The sequence below is a fragment of the Periophthalmus magnuspinnatus genome, chromosome 23 (assembly GCF_009829125.3).
Source record: "Periophthalmus magnuspinnatus isolate fPerMag1 chromosome 23, fPerMag1.2.pri, whole genome shotgun sequence".
Lineage (NCBI taxonomy): Eukaryota > Metazoa > Chordata > Actinopteri > Gobiiformes > Gobiidae > Periophthalmus > Periophthalmus magnuspinnatus.
The window spans coordinates 10524615-10539989 of NC_047148.1; the positions used below are offsets into that span (position 1 = coordinate 10524615).

At 37.2% G+C, this 15375-nt stretch overlaps 2 protein-coding genes across 3 annotated transcripts; one reads left to right on the top strand and one right to left on the bottom strand.

Annotated features, from left to right (window-relative positions):
* Nucleotides 1–399: 399 nt before the first annotated feature.
* rpap3 (RNA polymerase II associated protein 3) lies at nucleotides 400–4560 on the bottom strand. Of its 2 annotated transcripts, XM_055231406.1 has the most exons (17): nucleotides 4417–4560; nucleotides 4103–4262; nucleotides 3768–3944; nucleotides 3579–3689; nucleotides 3380–3507; nucleotides 3169–3290; nucleotides 3027–3097; nucleotides 2817–2951; nucleotides 2502–2629; nucleotides 2296–2417; nucleotides 2145–2212; nucleotides 1989–2075; nucleotides 1329–1516; nucleotides 1078–1252; nucleotides 891–988; nucleotides 714–814; nucleotides 400–630 (listed from the first exon to the last, which is right to left on the bottom strand). In XM_055231406.1, the coding sequence occupies exons 2-17, from the start codon at nucleotides 4253–4255 to the stop codon at nucleotides 545–547; spliced, it is 1950 nt and encodes a 649-aa protein (XP_055087381.1). In that variant the 5' UTR covers nucleotides 4256–4262; nucleotides 4417–4560; the 3' UTR covers nucleotides 400–544. The 2 variants fall into 2 exon arrangements, with proteins under 2 accessions (XP_055087381.1, XP_033845569.1); XM_033989678.2 differs by lacking the exon at nucleotides 4417–4560 and having other exon boundaries at nucleotides 4103–4324.
* Nucleotides 4561–4982: 422 nt separating this feature from the next.
* Nucleotides 4983–7982, top strand: atp23 (ATP23 metallopeptidase and ATP synthase assembly factor homolog). Its single transcript, XM_033989675.2, has 6 exons — nucleotides 4983–5232; nucleotides 5431–5476; nucleotides 5665–5746; nucleotides 5838–5975; nucleotides 6239–6322; nucleotides 6398–7982. Exons 1-6 carry the CDS (start codon nucleotides 5085–5087, stop codon nucleotides 6599–6601), a joined length of 702 nt encoding a protein of 233 aa, XP_033845566.1. The 5' UTR covers nucleotides 4983–5084; the 3' UTR covers nucleotides 6602–7982.
* Nucleotides 7983–15375: the final 7393 nt, after the last annotated feature.

Sequence of the window (15375 nt, forward strand, 5' to 3'; positions counted from 1 at the left end):
TTTGGGTCAGCAATCATATTTAAAAGCAGTAAAAACATTATAATCATAACCTGGGGTGGGCTTTGAACTTTATCTAAACTAGTTCAAAATGCATTTCAGTTATCTAGGAAAGCAAAGAGTGACTTGAATAATTGTCATCCTGTACACGCCTTGTGAAACAGGGCTGTGTTTTGTTTGCTTTTCCATGATTTGAATTTGAGTTTAAGGTCAAAGTGTGGGCAGTAAGCAAAGGCGGAAACTATTTAAACATCATTCATTATATCATGCTATTATTAACAATCGAAATGGAAAAGTAAACAGGATTAAAATGCCACTGCTATGTGGTTTGATAAATTAAAAAATAAAGTGGTTTAAAAGCAAGAAAGACATGCTTGTATTTGTAAGTATTTTGCTGTTTAATAAGCTCTTACCTGTAGGCCTATGTCAGCAATACACAGTTATACTCAACAATCCCAGAATAATTGCCATTAAAAAACAACTCACATTTTGAATAAGACATTGTTCACTGTAAGAAATTCACCATTCACAGTTCACAGTTTCACCATCATACACCATACTTCTTCTGTAAAGATGTAACGGACGATCCCTCAACTTCACTTTGGTGGAGAAAATCAAACAGTTCTGATAACACTAAAGAAAAACAAAACAATGAGTAATTTTAAAGTTGCAACAGAGAATTATTTAGAAAATGGTCAACATTTGTGTTAAAATACCTTTTTTCTCTGAAGATGACATAAACATGACTACCATATCAAAGCGTCTCACACTGGCTATGTTCTGGAGGATTTCAAAGGTTAGAGCTGGTGTTTCATTCCTACACAAAAGTGGAATAAGCAAGTAAGAAATAATAAAAAATATAATAATGAGTTGATGAAGGTGCTCAAACTTACTTTAAGTAAAAACTATGCAGTGTCTTTAGGATCTGGTTAAGAACATTTGGTTCAAGCGAATTGTGGAATATCTTTGAGTATGCCTCTGGTTTAATTTGCTGTTAAAAGGAGAATAAAGTAATTTAAGATATATTTGGACTAAAATATAACATACACAAGTTATGAGCTATATTCCCAAATCACACACCTTCAAATATGAGTAGAAGATTTCAGGTTGAGATCCAATCTTGCGCAGATCTGCTTCAAATTGAAAACTGTTTGGTGGAGGAGGGGGTATGTCCACGACTTGCAATGGTGTTTGGACTGATGTATCAGGAGCAGAAGCATTAATTCTAAGTGAAGGCTTTTCTGTTTGTGTATATCTGAAAATTAAACAACTTCATTATGGGGTTACATGTACATAAAGAAGTGAACATAAAGAAGTCCTTTGTGACTCACGGTCCTGATTGGCTTGCTGAAAAATCTGCTATTTCTTCAATTTTAATCATCTTGGCACTTGGTGATGTTGACAGTGGAGATGTGTCCTCTTGAACCTTATTCACTGCATCCTGGAACTTATTCACTGGTATATCAGGCACCAATACTTTTCCAGTGATTTCTTCTATGTCAATTCGCCTGAGGGGTTTCTACACAACAAGACATAGTTCTAATTTCACTAAAATTTCACTTTAAAAAAGCCTTTGTAAATTTTGGAAATGCAGACAAGCAATAGATCAAACCATGTATTATTATCATGTACTCGTTGCGTTGCACTGGATTTAGTGTTGGGTACAAAAAAATGTGTTGAATTGTAAAATGCATGATATTGTGGAATAATTATGAAAACCTTTTAACGAAATAATAATTTCTAAATTATTAAATTATTTGATGCTTTTTTTAATTTGAGATGAATAGTGGCTCACGTGACATCTGCTGGACAACTAACGCTATGACACATTTCATTATTTTTAACACTGTATTTTCATTGCCGGCATACACCTTTGATCCTTATGATTGAACTGAATTTTCATACATTTTAAATACACACTTAGCCTCAGATTTATAAGATATATTCTCGTATAATATGTGAAATGTAGAATAAAGAGCAGAATAACTCACCGTGGACTGCAAATGTTTGGGTTTTTCTATTGGTTGGACTGTTCTTCTTTGTGTGCAGTCGGACTGAAGACATCCACTGGTAACATCCTAATAAAGGCACAATATCATTTGTTTTGCATTTGATATTTATATTGTTGGTCATTGTGTGTACAATACCTGTATTTTCTGAAGCTCATTCAAAGCCTGCTTGTTCCCAGGTTCAAGTTTCAAAACCTCTTCGAAATCTGTTAATTATTACATTACATAAAGAGCTAAGAATACAACATCAATCACATCATTTTAAATTAAGAAAGGTGAGGTCTATTACCTTTTTTGGCCTCTTCCAGTTTCCCTAATGACACTCTGGCTGTGGCTCGACGAGCAAAGGCTTTAGAGTATGTGTTGTCCAGAGAAATGGCCTTAGTGCAGTCTTCCTCTGCCTCCTTAAATCTAAAGCAAATCGATTGATATTGTTTATAAATTCTTGACGTAATTTTAAAACAATTCTATTTTAATAGAAGGAATTAATTTTACCTCTCAAGTTTAAGGTAGGCCATTGCTCTGTTCGCTGGCAAAAGAACATTCAAACTGTCAGCCTCCATCCCTCTGCCATAGCACTCTACGGCTGCTTCATACTTTCCCTCTTTAAAATAAGCATTTCCCTATAAAGAAGAACAGAAACCACAATATTACCACATCATTATAATCACAGATTTTGAATTGTTGCAATACATTTTAAAGATAATGGCAGCGTAGTTAGGACTTTGAAAGACGCTTTGGTTTGAAAAATATTATTCATTGTTATGAATTCATGGTGATATAGTGATTATACTTTATGTACAATCTTACCCTGTCTTTTTGTAATACTGCCTCCTGTTTTCTTTGCTGTTCCTCCATTTGCTTTTGTTGTTCAGGGTCCACTTTTGGGACTTCCTTAATTGGTACAGCTTCTTCTGTGTGATGAGCTGTATGGGAACCAATGACCTGAAAGCAAATACAAGCTACAACCAACATGTACTGGCACACATTAATACATCTTGATTATTATATGAAACTAACCTCCTTAATTTTCTTCACTTCATTCTGTGCCTCTGTGTTTTCCGGATCAAGTTTGAGAACATTTTCATAATCTGTTCAAATAATATTGAGTGTTACTTCTAAATCTTTAAATCAGGTAGACAAATGATTTTACACTATTTGCCTTCTAATGCAGGTTCATATTTATTTTGAGCATAACGTGCGGCTCCTCTTCGCAAAAATGCTTTCACATACTTGCTGTCTAATACAATTGCTAAATTACAGTCAGATTCAGCCACAGCATATCTGAAAAGAACATAATGAAATGGGTAGCATGTTCATTCAAATTTAAGGTTTCATAATTTCTATTTTACAAAATTACCAAAAATGCTCACTTTTTGAGTCTAAAGAAGGCTGTAGCTCTGTTTGTTGGAAGCACAGGGTTGTAAGGGTCTGCAGCCATTCCTCTGGTGTAACACTCAATGGCATCATCATATTTGGCCTCTTTAAAAAACATGTTGCCCTGGAAAAAGATGTCTAAGTACTTGTATAAAACACAAAAATAAACACAACAGTTGATCTATACTAAGGTACCTTTTCTTTCTCAGCCAGGGCCTTCTCTCGACTCACTGTAATTTCCTCAGGGTCTGATTCATTTGACTCGACTGGGCTGTCCTCTTTATCCATTTCTTCTAAGACCTTGTCCTGATGGGACAAAAGCTTAAGAAGTCATAAATCTTGCAAAACTTTAATAATATTTAAACTGTACAATTAACAGCATACCACATTGAATTTGTCCCAGGATCTATAGTCATATCCCTTGATTCTTTCTTGCTTTTTCTCTCCTGTCATCTCATCCCCATTGCCTCCAAGGCCATTACTTGCAGATGCCGGTTTCTTTTTCTTCTTTTCTCTCATCTTTGCCTTGTAGTCTTTGTTGCGGATAGGTGGGAGATTCTTCTATAAAATAAACACAAATTGCTAATACAACCATTATATGTGATATAACCTACTGATGATGTGGATGGGTGCTGCTATACATTTTTACTATTTTAATTACATTTACCATATCAAAACAGAAATATAATAGGACATTTCACTGTTTATAAAAAGCTTACCTCTCCCCCTTGTACTTCTCCTGTACGGAGCTCCTCATCCTTCTTCTTAATGTCTTCTTCCCAGGTATCCAACTCCCGCATAAAACTATGAAGATCTTCTGCATTTTGGCGCATCTGAAGCTGCAGTTCGAGAGCTTTGTTTCCACCGGACATGATCTTTCTAAAATGGCAGACTCTGGTTTAGGGTAAATCTCAATCAAAGTTGCAACCTAACGTTAGCTTAATGCTAAAAAACAGTAAGAGATTCACGCCGATAAATAACAAAACATACATGAATTATGGTTGGTTTCAGATAATAATGAAGCCGTAGTTACCTTGAACGTGTACAGTTTCATGCAAAATAATGTACAGTCTGACAAACGCATTCAAAGTTTCTTAACTTTTACTTTTAGTAATAAAATTCGACAAACATCATGCGTTTGTGTTTGTGTTCGGAGCCATGACAGCCTAGTCCCATCATCCTTTGCTCTAACGCATGCGCCGAAATGTGCCAAAGATCGTTTATGGAAAAAGAACAATTATGTGATAAAAGTATAACCATGAATCTATGAAAGACAATAACGGGCTAAGAACATGTTATATGTAGTACTAATATATAGCGTGTTTATTAGATGTCATTAAAATTTTTGGGGGGTATCAGTGCCAATTTTGTACATGATTTTGTACTTGTACTTTCACATTGTCGGCCATGTTAACTTTCTAAAACAAGCTTTGTTGCTGACCGAAAATATATATATTTTTTATGTAAAATCATATGAACACAGTATTTTTTTAAATCAGTTCCTACATATCAAACCAAAATAACAAAAAATATTTAAATAAGATATAATACAAAATAATTAATAATTAAATAAAACTTTACGTTTGACTCGCCTGTACCACGTGACCTGCACAACAGCGATGACCTCCTGCTTGGTTAGCGGTGGCAGCTAACAGCGGTACATATGCAGTTGATTCCAAATTGTAGATATTAAAAAAGAAAATGGACCAGACTAAACAAGAAGAGGATTATGGGTATGATTTATTCCCCGAAAGAAACAAGTCGAAGTACAAGAAGGGATCAATCACAGAGAGTCTTTTCACGTTCAACCACAAATGTCAGGTCATGTTGCAGTACGCTATAGATACCAGTAAGTCCAGGATTTCTGCAATGTCTTCTTAAAATATTAGTTACCAACGAAAGGGTAATGTCTGATGCACGTTGTCGTTGTAGTTGTTCGTGCTGAGTGCTTTTTAAGTTGACTCTTTTTGGACCGCCATGGCGAGCTTTCAGTGGAAGCTAAAAATAGATTACTTAATCATTTCTGTGGGTTTTTTTTTCCCTCTAGGTCCTTATGCCAAACTCTTACTCGGTGCAATGAAGCATTCTGGATGGTATGTATGATAATGTCACAGGCCACATTTGATCTTAAGATCATTAATGCATTGACCTGTTTTTATCAATTCTTGTATTCAAATCTACCACTGTTTCTTGTTTATGTATGTCTGCAGCACATTCCCTTATATTATCTCGTGATGTACGGCATTGACAGTGCTTCATGTGCATTTCTTTTATTGTACAGCCAAGTATTTAAAGACAGACATTTTGCTTGTGAAGACTGTGATGGTACGGTTAGTGGTGGATTTGATGCTGCCTCTTCTCAAGTGAGTGCACCTTTTCATCTTTTTAAAACACACTGTACTTTTGTCTATCACATAAAAAATTAAAATGAACTTTTGTATGGATAATTTACAGATAGTTTTGTGTCAAAACAACATTCACCAGCAGTCTCATATGAACAGAGTGGTCACACATGAACTCATCCATGCCTTTGATCACTGCCGAGCTCATGTGGACTGGTTTAAGAACTACAGACACCTGGCATGTTCTGAGGTGAGTGCAACCTTGGCTGCTTGTGTGCTTTATCTCATAACCTTGAATGACATGTTTTATTGTTGCAGTTCACCATCAACAATGATTGTACATGTTTGAGTTGTGAAAAAGCACTTATGAACTGTGAAAAACAAAATTTACAATATACAGGGTAAACCATATAGGTCTCATGGTTAGATTCAATTTTAACAAATATTTTCTTGCATAGCATATTACTGCGTACACAAAGTTCACTATGTAATAGTTAATTTTTTCTGTTTTAGATCCGGGCGGCTAACCTTAGTGGAGACTGTTCATTTAGTAATGAACTTTCGAGATTCCATTTTGGCCTAAAGAAGCACCACCAGGTATCTAATGAACCTTGAAGTGTTTTCATTTTGGTTGTTCTTTTCTTTCATACAAACCCTACTAATATCTTACAGGAGTGTGTTCGAGGTCGTGCTCTCCGCTCCATCCTGGCCGTGAGGAAAATAAGCAGAGAAGAGGCTGAGAAAATAGTGGATGAAGTTTTTGACTCTTGTTTCAATGACCATGCACCATTTGGACGAATCCCTCACAGCAAGAAGGATGCGAAGTTTGCCTATAGACATTATGAAAGCAGAGATCGATATAATGCAAACATTTAATGGCACATCTCATTTACCTCTCAGGGTGCTTTAGCTGGCCCAAAAGCTGACAGACTGTGACAGTGGCAGCTTCTGAGACAGTCTCTTATTTACAGCTTCAGCTGTCAATCAATTAAATCTCTCCTGAAGGGATTTCAGTGTGTCCTTGTAGTTGAAGTATAAAACATTTCTTCTTTTTGGACATTAATTCTGCATAAAGGGATTGTAAAGACTGAAATCACCTTGGAAGTATTAGATGAGGCTGCAGTGATACTTTTAGGTGATCATTGGTGCTTACGAGGAAATGCACAATTTCCTGTTTGTTCATTAATGTTTCTGCAACCTCAATTGATTCCATGTAAATAGAGTGGACTATGTCTGTGTAATCAATCAGTCATCCATATGTGATTCATAGCAAAAGAAAAATTAAATTCTGTCAACTGAGCAAAGTTTTAAAGTGAAGACGTTTTGCTTCTGATTCAAGCAGCTTCTTCAGATCTGGTCAGATTGCTGGTGGACACTGCCTTATATCTATCTGAAGGGAGGACCTAACTACGCAACACACGTTTATGGTTTCTGTTTGTTAGTGTAGTTCAAATGACCTAGTTAAGTGAGAACTGTGCCTGAGTCATATTTTGCATAATCGTTCATCCTAATGTATGCTCTTACACCTGTTGGCATACTGGCTATCACTATTGTTTTCCTTGTTTTCATTTAAACCGCAAGTCACAAATCAGTGTGGTGAAGACTGCAATGAGCGTGATATTGGAGAAGCAAAACAGCCATACCATAAGAGAATTTTCAAACACCGTCATGAGAGCAGTTCGGGACTCCAATCTGCCGTCCTGGCCATCTCAAAGCCACAAACCGCTGCTTTGAAGATAGTGAGGTACAGATCTTAGCCAAAGAAAATAAATGGTTGAAGAGGTGAGTTAAAGAGGCAATTTTTGTTAGGGAAGACAATCCATCTTTGAAAAGGACTGGGGGGGCTTGGACATCATTTATCTCCTATTTATAACTCCATCCTCAGATCCAAATCAAAACGAGGAAAACAATAGTGATAACCAATATGCTAATAGGTGTGAGAGCACCCATCAGGGGCCGGAACAATTATACAAAATATAACTCAAGCACAGTTCACACTTGGTGTAGTTCAATAGATCTAGACAACAAACAGACACTGAACAAATAGATGTGTTAGTTTCAGTGTAGTTGGCTCCTACCTTCAGATAGATATGGGTAGTGTCCACCAGCAATCTGAGCAAAACTGAAGAAGTCGCTTGAATGAGCAGCAAAGCATCTCCACTGTTAAAATTGTGTCCACTTAACAGAATTGAAATTTTCTTTTGCTATAGATTGGACTGTGCTTAAATTTTAAAGAGTAAACCAAACAAAGTTTTACAAAATTGTTTTCTTCATGTTTTTTTCACACTACATTTTGTTTAATTCAAGTTACAGGTCAGATCTGTGGTGGGGCAAGGGAACTCACAATTTTGAAGCAATTTGTAAGGAGCAAAAGCACCTGTAATTGAACAAATGCATAATTTTACTGTCATATGGTGGAACGGTTCAAACAAAGCAATAGCATCTCCAAGGAGCCAAGTAGGTAGAAAAGTTAGATAGCACACCTTTAAATGTTTTCTTTATACAGTTAACAGTTCAAGTCTACAGTAAACACACACACACACATACCACCATGACATTCTAAGCTGCTGAAGAATCATGTCTCTCCACAGAAATTAAAGAGGGACAAAGTTAAATAAGAATTAGCCTCATAAGGACCCAACACCCCTCCCTCTCTCTGCTGTATATCTGTATTACACCACACGCTCAAAAGCCCTCAGTCTCTCCTCTGCGGTAATGTAATATACCACTTATTGTATCTCTGAAGTGTCTGCTGAGAAAACATGGGCATCGGTTGAACAATGAGCGTGGGTGGGATGGGAGGGCTAAAGAAGATTAGGTTAATTTTAGCAGCTTAGAAAATGATCAAAAGAGCTTCTAAAGAGAGGGATGAAGGAGGAAATGATGTTCGGGCTTAATGCAATGTCATCCCAAGTTGACAAAACAGACGAATTCTACAAAACAGAATTACATGTGTACAAATGTAATAAAAGCTAATATATTTGATCAGGTGGCTTTATAAAGGCAATTTATCATTCATTGCTTTATATAGAACAGGACATAATTCTATCCACACAGGCTCTAAGCACTTAGACTGAAAGACTACGGAATAAATCTTTTGGGAATAAACAGATATAACGACAATGTTGACACAAGATTTCTACTTTTTTCATACAATGCCATCTGGCCTGGTGATTAAATATAGCCATAATTAAATAATTTTGCTCAATATATATAGTGAGCAGTTATTTGTGTTTTTAAGGGCTGGATAAAATAGTCAAAACTAGAAAAAAAAACTATACACTTGAAACACACACAACTACATTACCAAGTTGATCCTCTAGATGGCAGTTTTGCTTCATAACAGAACAAGCACAGTTCAGGCTTAATTATTTTAATAATATAAATGACTTACATGTAAATGAGTTGAGTGTTGTAGATAGATGCTGTGGCTTTTTATCACAAACATTCAACAAAGTAATCAGTGAAAAGAGGATTTATTTTTTTATTTATTTGAGATTCTATCTTTGTAAGTGAGGGGCTGCCCACTGTGAAGTAATTATGCTCCTGCTTCAACTGCACACAGCCTCCAGAGAAGTGCAGTGGGACAGGGACTTTACCCACGGAGCAGTAATGAAGTCGTGCCATTAATTAGACTATTCCAAACGAAGTCCGACTGAGCGTGGACTGTGCATGGAGAGATGTTTGAGATGTGCCTGCTTCGAGGAGCCAATGCAATCTCAGTCTGAATTTGAAGTAGGCCTATGCTGTGGAGACCTTGTGATATCAAACTAATCTTTGATCCTTTTATTTTCTACTAAAATAACAGATAGATCAGGTTTATTTCAAAAGTTTCAACATTACTTGGCATAATTTTACATTTAAACTGGCCACTGCTTCAGTAAAAGTTGTTGTGTACACACTATTTCTCATTAAAGGTGCACATGTCTTTTCTTTCTTTTCTCGTGTTGCGTCTAGTGAGGCTAAAAATACCTTAAAAACATACATTGTAACTATAATCTCTGTAACCTGGCCTCGTACCATCTGCTTGTCTGTGTGGATATGTTTGATGCCATATTTAGAAATATTTCACAATTATATCTCCATGGAGACAAGCAGAGCAGACAGAAAGGTTGCATGATGCACCTTTAACAAATTGTGTTTTTTTTCATAGTACATTTTTATATATGCATTTGCTATGAAGTATGAGACAGTGAGGCAGGGTACAAACTTTGAAAGTCAAGGCCATTTACCCATTTACTGAATATACTGTGGACAGTTATAATCCTATTTTTTAGAATAGTAAGAGCAGAGAAAACCACATTACAAGTCCCTCAGAATTTGTATTTATTTATTTATTTTTTGCCTTAAATTGTTTTTCATACTTTTTTATTATCATCATTATGTGGTAAGATATTACTGCTTTCTTTTCCCACGACGAGTCCCTCAAAACTGTAAGTCAGTGGATTTGTGTGACATTGACGGAGGTTTATTAAGACCTAATCCTGGAGCTTATATCAGGAAATCCAAACATTCACCGACACTAGTCCTTCATGAGTCTTTCTCTGTAACCACATTGGCCAGTGTCTACAAAAAACACATCTTTAAAGTCTGTAATTAACCATCATTATTCTCTCATCAGCAAATTATCCTCTCAGATTTACATTGTTTGTTTTCTTCTTTTTACTTCTTATTTGTGCTAAATGCCTTAGACAATATACACAGTGCAGAGATAAGATGCCTTCAAAGACAGCTGGCTAACTCTCACTGCAGAAGATGATGTCCACAGCAGTAATTAGCTTGCTTTGGCATTTGGATCACCACTCTGCTAATGATATGCGTGATATTAATTAAGAGAAAGTGATTAACATATAACTGCTGGATATGTCCTGGGGTAGGTGCAGCAGCGGGTGGCTCTCCCTGCAGACAGAGGCTCATTAATACATCCCAACAGGCAGCTCTGCTAACCTTGACAGTTTGGAGTGATTCTTAAAGTTTGTGGACTTTTCTTTGAAAGTTTCACAAAGAAATGTAAGTAGAACTCACTTGTTCTATTGTCTTCTCATTTCTGCCTTTGGCCTCCCTGCGTGATGAAAATTTAAATTTGCTTTTGCTGGGATGAAGAAAACACTTATTCATGTTTAAAAGCTTTGTTTGTTCCACTTTATTGGACATTTTTGGGTATCTTTTGTAAGTAATGTTTTTGAGTATCTGACCATGAAACATTTGTAGACCCACTGTAGCACTTTGTTTAAAATTGTCCCATTTCCAGTGGAAAATAGCAAACATAAATATTTGAAGTGTCCACACAGTCTGTATTTTCTTATTTTACATTCCAAGGCCTTCACACTTGACACTATTTGGCATCTGACAACCCTGTTCATTCATTCATCTTTATTATCATTTACTTAATCCATGCCAATATTAAACTACCCAATCTAAGTCTCATAATAAATTAATTGCAGTTTTTGGTTTACTGCAGGCTTTACAGAAAAAAATTAAATAAATACAAAGATATATTTTCCTGCCACGGCTGCAGAAAGCCAAACCAAAACATAACGGACATAATGGACAAAAGTAAAAACAAAAAAACAACAACAAAGAGACGCATGAACACTCAGCACGTCATTCAGAAGCTCAAGGACAGATCACCTCTCTTCCTCTTGTTAGTAACGTGTGGTGCTCTGAGCGGACACAAGCCCATGGGACGTCCCACATTGTGCAGGGATGAGCCCGGAGGGTGGGCTCGTGTCCCGGGTGAGTCCCTTCTCTTTGACCTGTCCCGTCTCCTATGTGGTTAGTCCAGATAAGTGTCCTCCAGCTGTGCAGATTTGTCACGGATGGATGCCTGAGCCGAACATCCACAACCGCAGGGAGCACCCGTGTACACCCGGGACAGGGGCGAGAGCTCTCTCACCCACATCTGACTGCACTGACATACATAGACTGGAAATAGGGCAGCTGTGGCATAGGCTTCATGCTCTGTTCAACCTAAAATCACCTACAATGGCAAACATAGCTGGGAGGCTGTATAGTGTTTCAATGTTAAAGCTATATTTGCAATGGCCCTTTGCTCTTATTGGTCTTACTAATCGACATCGCCTTCACTTTACCTGGTAGGGACGTTATAATTGTCAAACCCACAGCCTTGGCAATGATTTTGTACCAGTGTGCCAGGGAACGTTAGTGTGCTTCAGGGGTTGCCATGGAAAAATGTCCATAGATTCATAAAGTTATCTATGTAACAACTAAACATTCTTGACCATACTTCTGAACCAAAAAAAGACACGAACATGACCACTTTTGCAAATTCCCTAGTACCATACACAGTGACCAGACATTATTTACACCGTTTTGTTCGAACTGGTGTCATTTCTAAACATTTTGGATAGTGGGTAGTGAGCTGAAGCATCTTTTTAACAGCAAAAATATGCCTCGACTTAAAAAAAAGGCTGCAAAAACACTGGTATAGGTTATCTTGAATCCAGCTTTGACCAGTTCATGCTGTCGTTGTCTCCTTGGGCAAGACATCTCAGGCCTATGATTGACGGATAAATATTTGATGCCAATTAGCAGTCACATTCCTGCAACTTTATGAGCGGTATAAGCTTAGATCACTGAAATAAACAATAAACCTATCGCCTATAAAAAGAGACATAAAGCCTACATATATATTACATGAGCCACATACGTAAAACAGGCAAATCTTTATCATTAATATCCTTCTGTTCCTTGTGAAGTCTTAAGCCTGCCTTCTACCAGAGGAACTCAAACTGCTGTGGTGTTGTTATTGATCATCAAAGGTCCGCCTCACATCCTAATGAGCGTATAATGCACGTTATCTTCCTAATTATCATTTAGTCCGTCTAACCTCTGCTCCAGCCGGGGCTTCATTACTCAGCAGACAGGGGGCCAGCACTGACCCCACGTCCCGTCTGCGCATCACGCTCATTAGCAGAGGCTGGCCCAGGCATGGCTGCTGCTGCTATCCTCAACCTGAACTATTGATAATGCACACAAGACACTCTAGTCAACATCAGGGACTCCAACAAGGACAAACGCATTGATTCTCCGTTTGACTTTGGTGACAAAAGATGTGGGAAATAGCTTAAGGAGAATCCAAAACTTGTAAATCTGTGTTATCTTCAAAATGTGAGAATGGGTACAGTGAGGCCATAATGGAGGTGATGGGATACTGAAGTGAAACAGGGCAAAGAATCTAGTTACGTGCGTGAAAATACAAGACAAAAGAGGATGAATACTTTTGTTTGCTCAAAAACATACTTTTAAATTTTGATTTGACTGTAGCTGTTGTATGTCTTATGCTTGACACAGCCTCTTCTTTCTATCCTCACCCTAATGTAGTAGCATTTGTGTCCACTAGAGATCACTCTGGCCCTGTTCTCTAAGCTAGAAATTCTATGGATTTTTCAGGGGTTTTTTAATTGCATAAACTCTGAACTTTCCTCGTGGGGGTTCGCAACACTTCTACCATATGTCTAATTAATTTGCATCAATGAAATCGACATGCATGTACACAAGGCACCGGCCTGTAATTCAAAACACACTGGGGAATTTGCATAACACACAATAGATTTTTGCAAGTTATTGGGGGTATTGGGGTTAATTAAAACATAAAGTGTATTATGTATCTTTGATGTTGCTTGTAAATGCCAATTGTCTGATAGTTTTAACTGTAAACATAATCCTCATTGTTTATTGACTTTAAAACAGTCTCTTAAGTCTAATAGCTATGGAGCTTGCACGATAACACAATTGTAATATACTTTTCCCACAGTCTGTTCCTCTGAGTAAAAGGCACACACCACCTAATAATCTTTGGGTTTTCCTTTCAATCCCCTGATCCTTTCACCCCCCTCTTCTCCTCAGGACGTCCCATACAGGGATACCTATACACACCCCTAAACACACAGAAACCATACTTTTGATGATACATGCACCTGGTGGTACTTGCAGACAGTGTGGGGAAAGTCTCTTGGCAAATAGAGACAGTGGAGAAGGCAGTACTTAACACGGGGCAATGATCATGAAAGAGCCCTTATACCAATTTGTTTATTGTACTTGTAGTATACATGTAGTATAAATAAATACATTAACAAAGATTGCACTCAGATAGTGTGATAGGTTCAAGGTTCAAGGGCACAGAACAACAAAGGACATTATACCGACACTTTAACTTAGCCCTCAGCTACAGCTTTTAGGTCTGACTTTGCCAGACCTTGTCTTGTTTCACAATAATACTATGGTGCGATTCTTGGATGCTTGTTTTGAAAGCTCTCTCACATGCTTAGCTTTGACTGAATCAAAAGCTGTAAAACCTTTTTTGAAAAGTATCTTGTATTGCAAATGTAAATATATATATTATCTTTCTTTCATACACATATGAAATAATGTTACTAAACATGTCCCAGTATCACTTGTCCTCATTCAGGCATTAGCTGTGGACGATAATGTGGGTGTCAGAACAATACGTTTAACTGTGATCTGTGATTAAAATCAGGTGTAAGTGACTGTCGCTGTATGGACCACATATGTGTGGCTTTCACACTGGTAATTACAACACTTTCAAACATGTGCTATGGGTGTTTGATGTGCAGTCAGAGAGAGACCTTTGAAGACTAACACAGCACCATCTGGGAGAAACTGAAGAAGATGAAGAAGAAAAAGAAGAGATTGATGTAGAGAGATGAACTGACACATGTGAAATTATGTTGCTAGTTTGTGGAATACAAATGCTCATTACTCAAAAACAGATCCTGATTTTACAGGAAACATGGTCCCAAGATGATAAGATAATAATTTTCTTTTTAGTTGCTTGTAAAAAACTTAGCCGATATTTAGTCAAAATTTTAATGGCCTATGTGTTGGAAAAGTTCTAAATTTCAAATATTTATGCTCATGCATCAGCAGTATGGCAAACTGCCAGTAGATCAGTCAAGAGTTTTAGTAAACTTAACTTAACTTTTCTGAAACATCAAAATGAATTTAATTTTTTTTTTTTTTTGCACTTTCACTGTTGAGGTCAGAATATATGTGGATCCTCAAATCAATTCTACTGATGAATTATTCAAATAATTCCAGTGGTTAAGGTCCAAACAATTTCATAAACTCTATGAAGACCCATAGGAACGTTGCAGTCACGAAACTGTAATTGACTGAGATTGTAAATGAGTTCCTAAAGAAAAAACATGAGTGTTCTATGGCAATGTAGAACATAAATGTTACCATTTGATGCACTGTACCAGAGTGAGCCTTAGGCTAATCTGCAGTCCCCAGCAGGGAAAAGGACAACCTACAAACAAGCCAGTGCTACTGTAGCATCCGAGCATTGTAGAGTCTTTATTTGTGTGTAAGTCCAGTGCATGTTCAGCTGCTCGTGACAAATATTATGATACCTTTCATTAATAACATTAATGTGTGGGTCGATGCCCTTTATCTGCTTTAATCTCGCCCCACAGAAAGTTTTTCATAATAATTATTACAGTAGCCTATATTTTACAGAAATGATCATTTGTTTCAGCAATAATGGCATAGGTCTGTCCCTCTACCACATGCCTGGATTTGAATGAGGCCCACGTCTGCTATAGACCATTCTACTGATCTGATATTGAACCTGTGTTAAAAAACGTGCATCAGAACTAACATGTGGC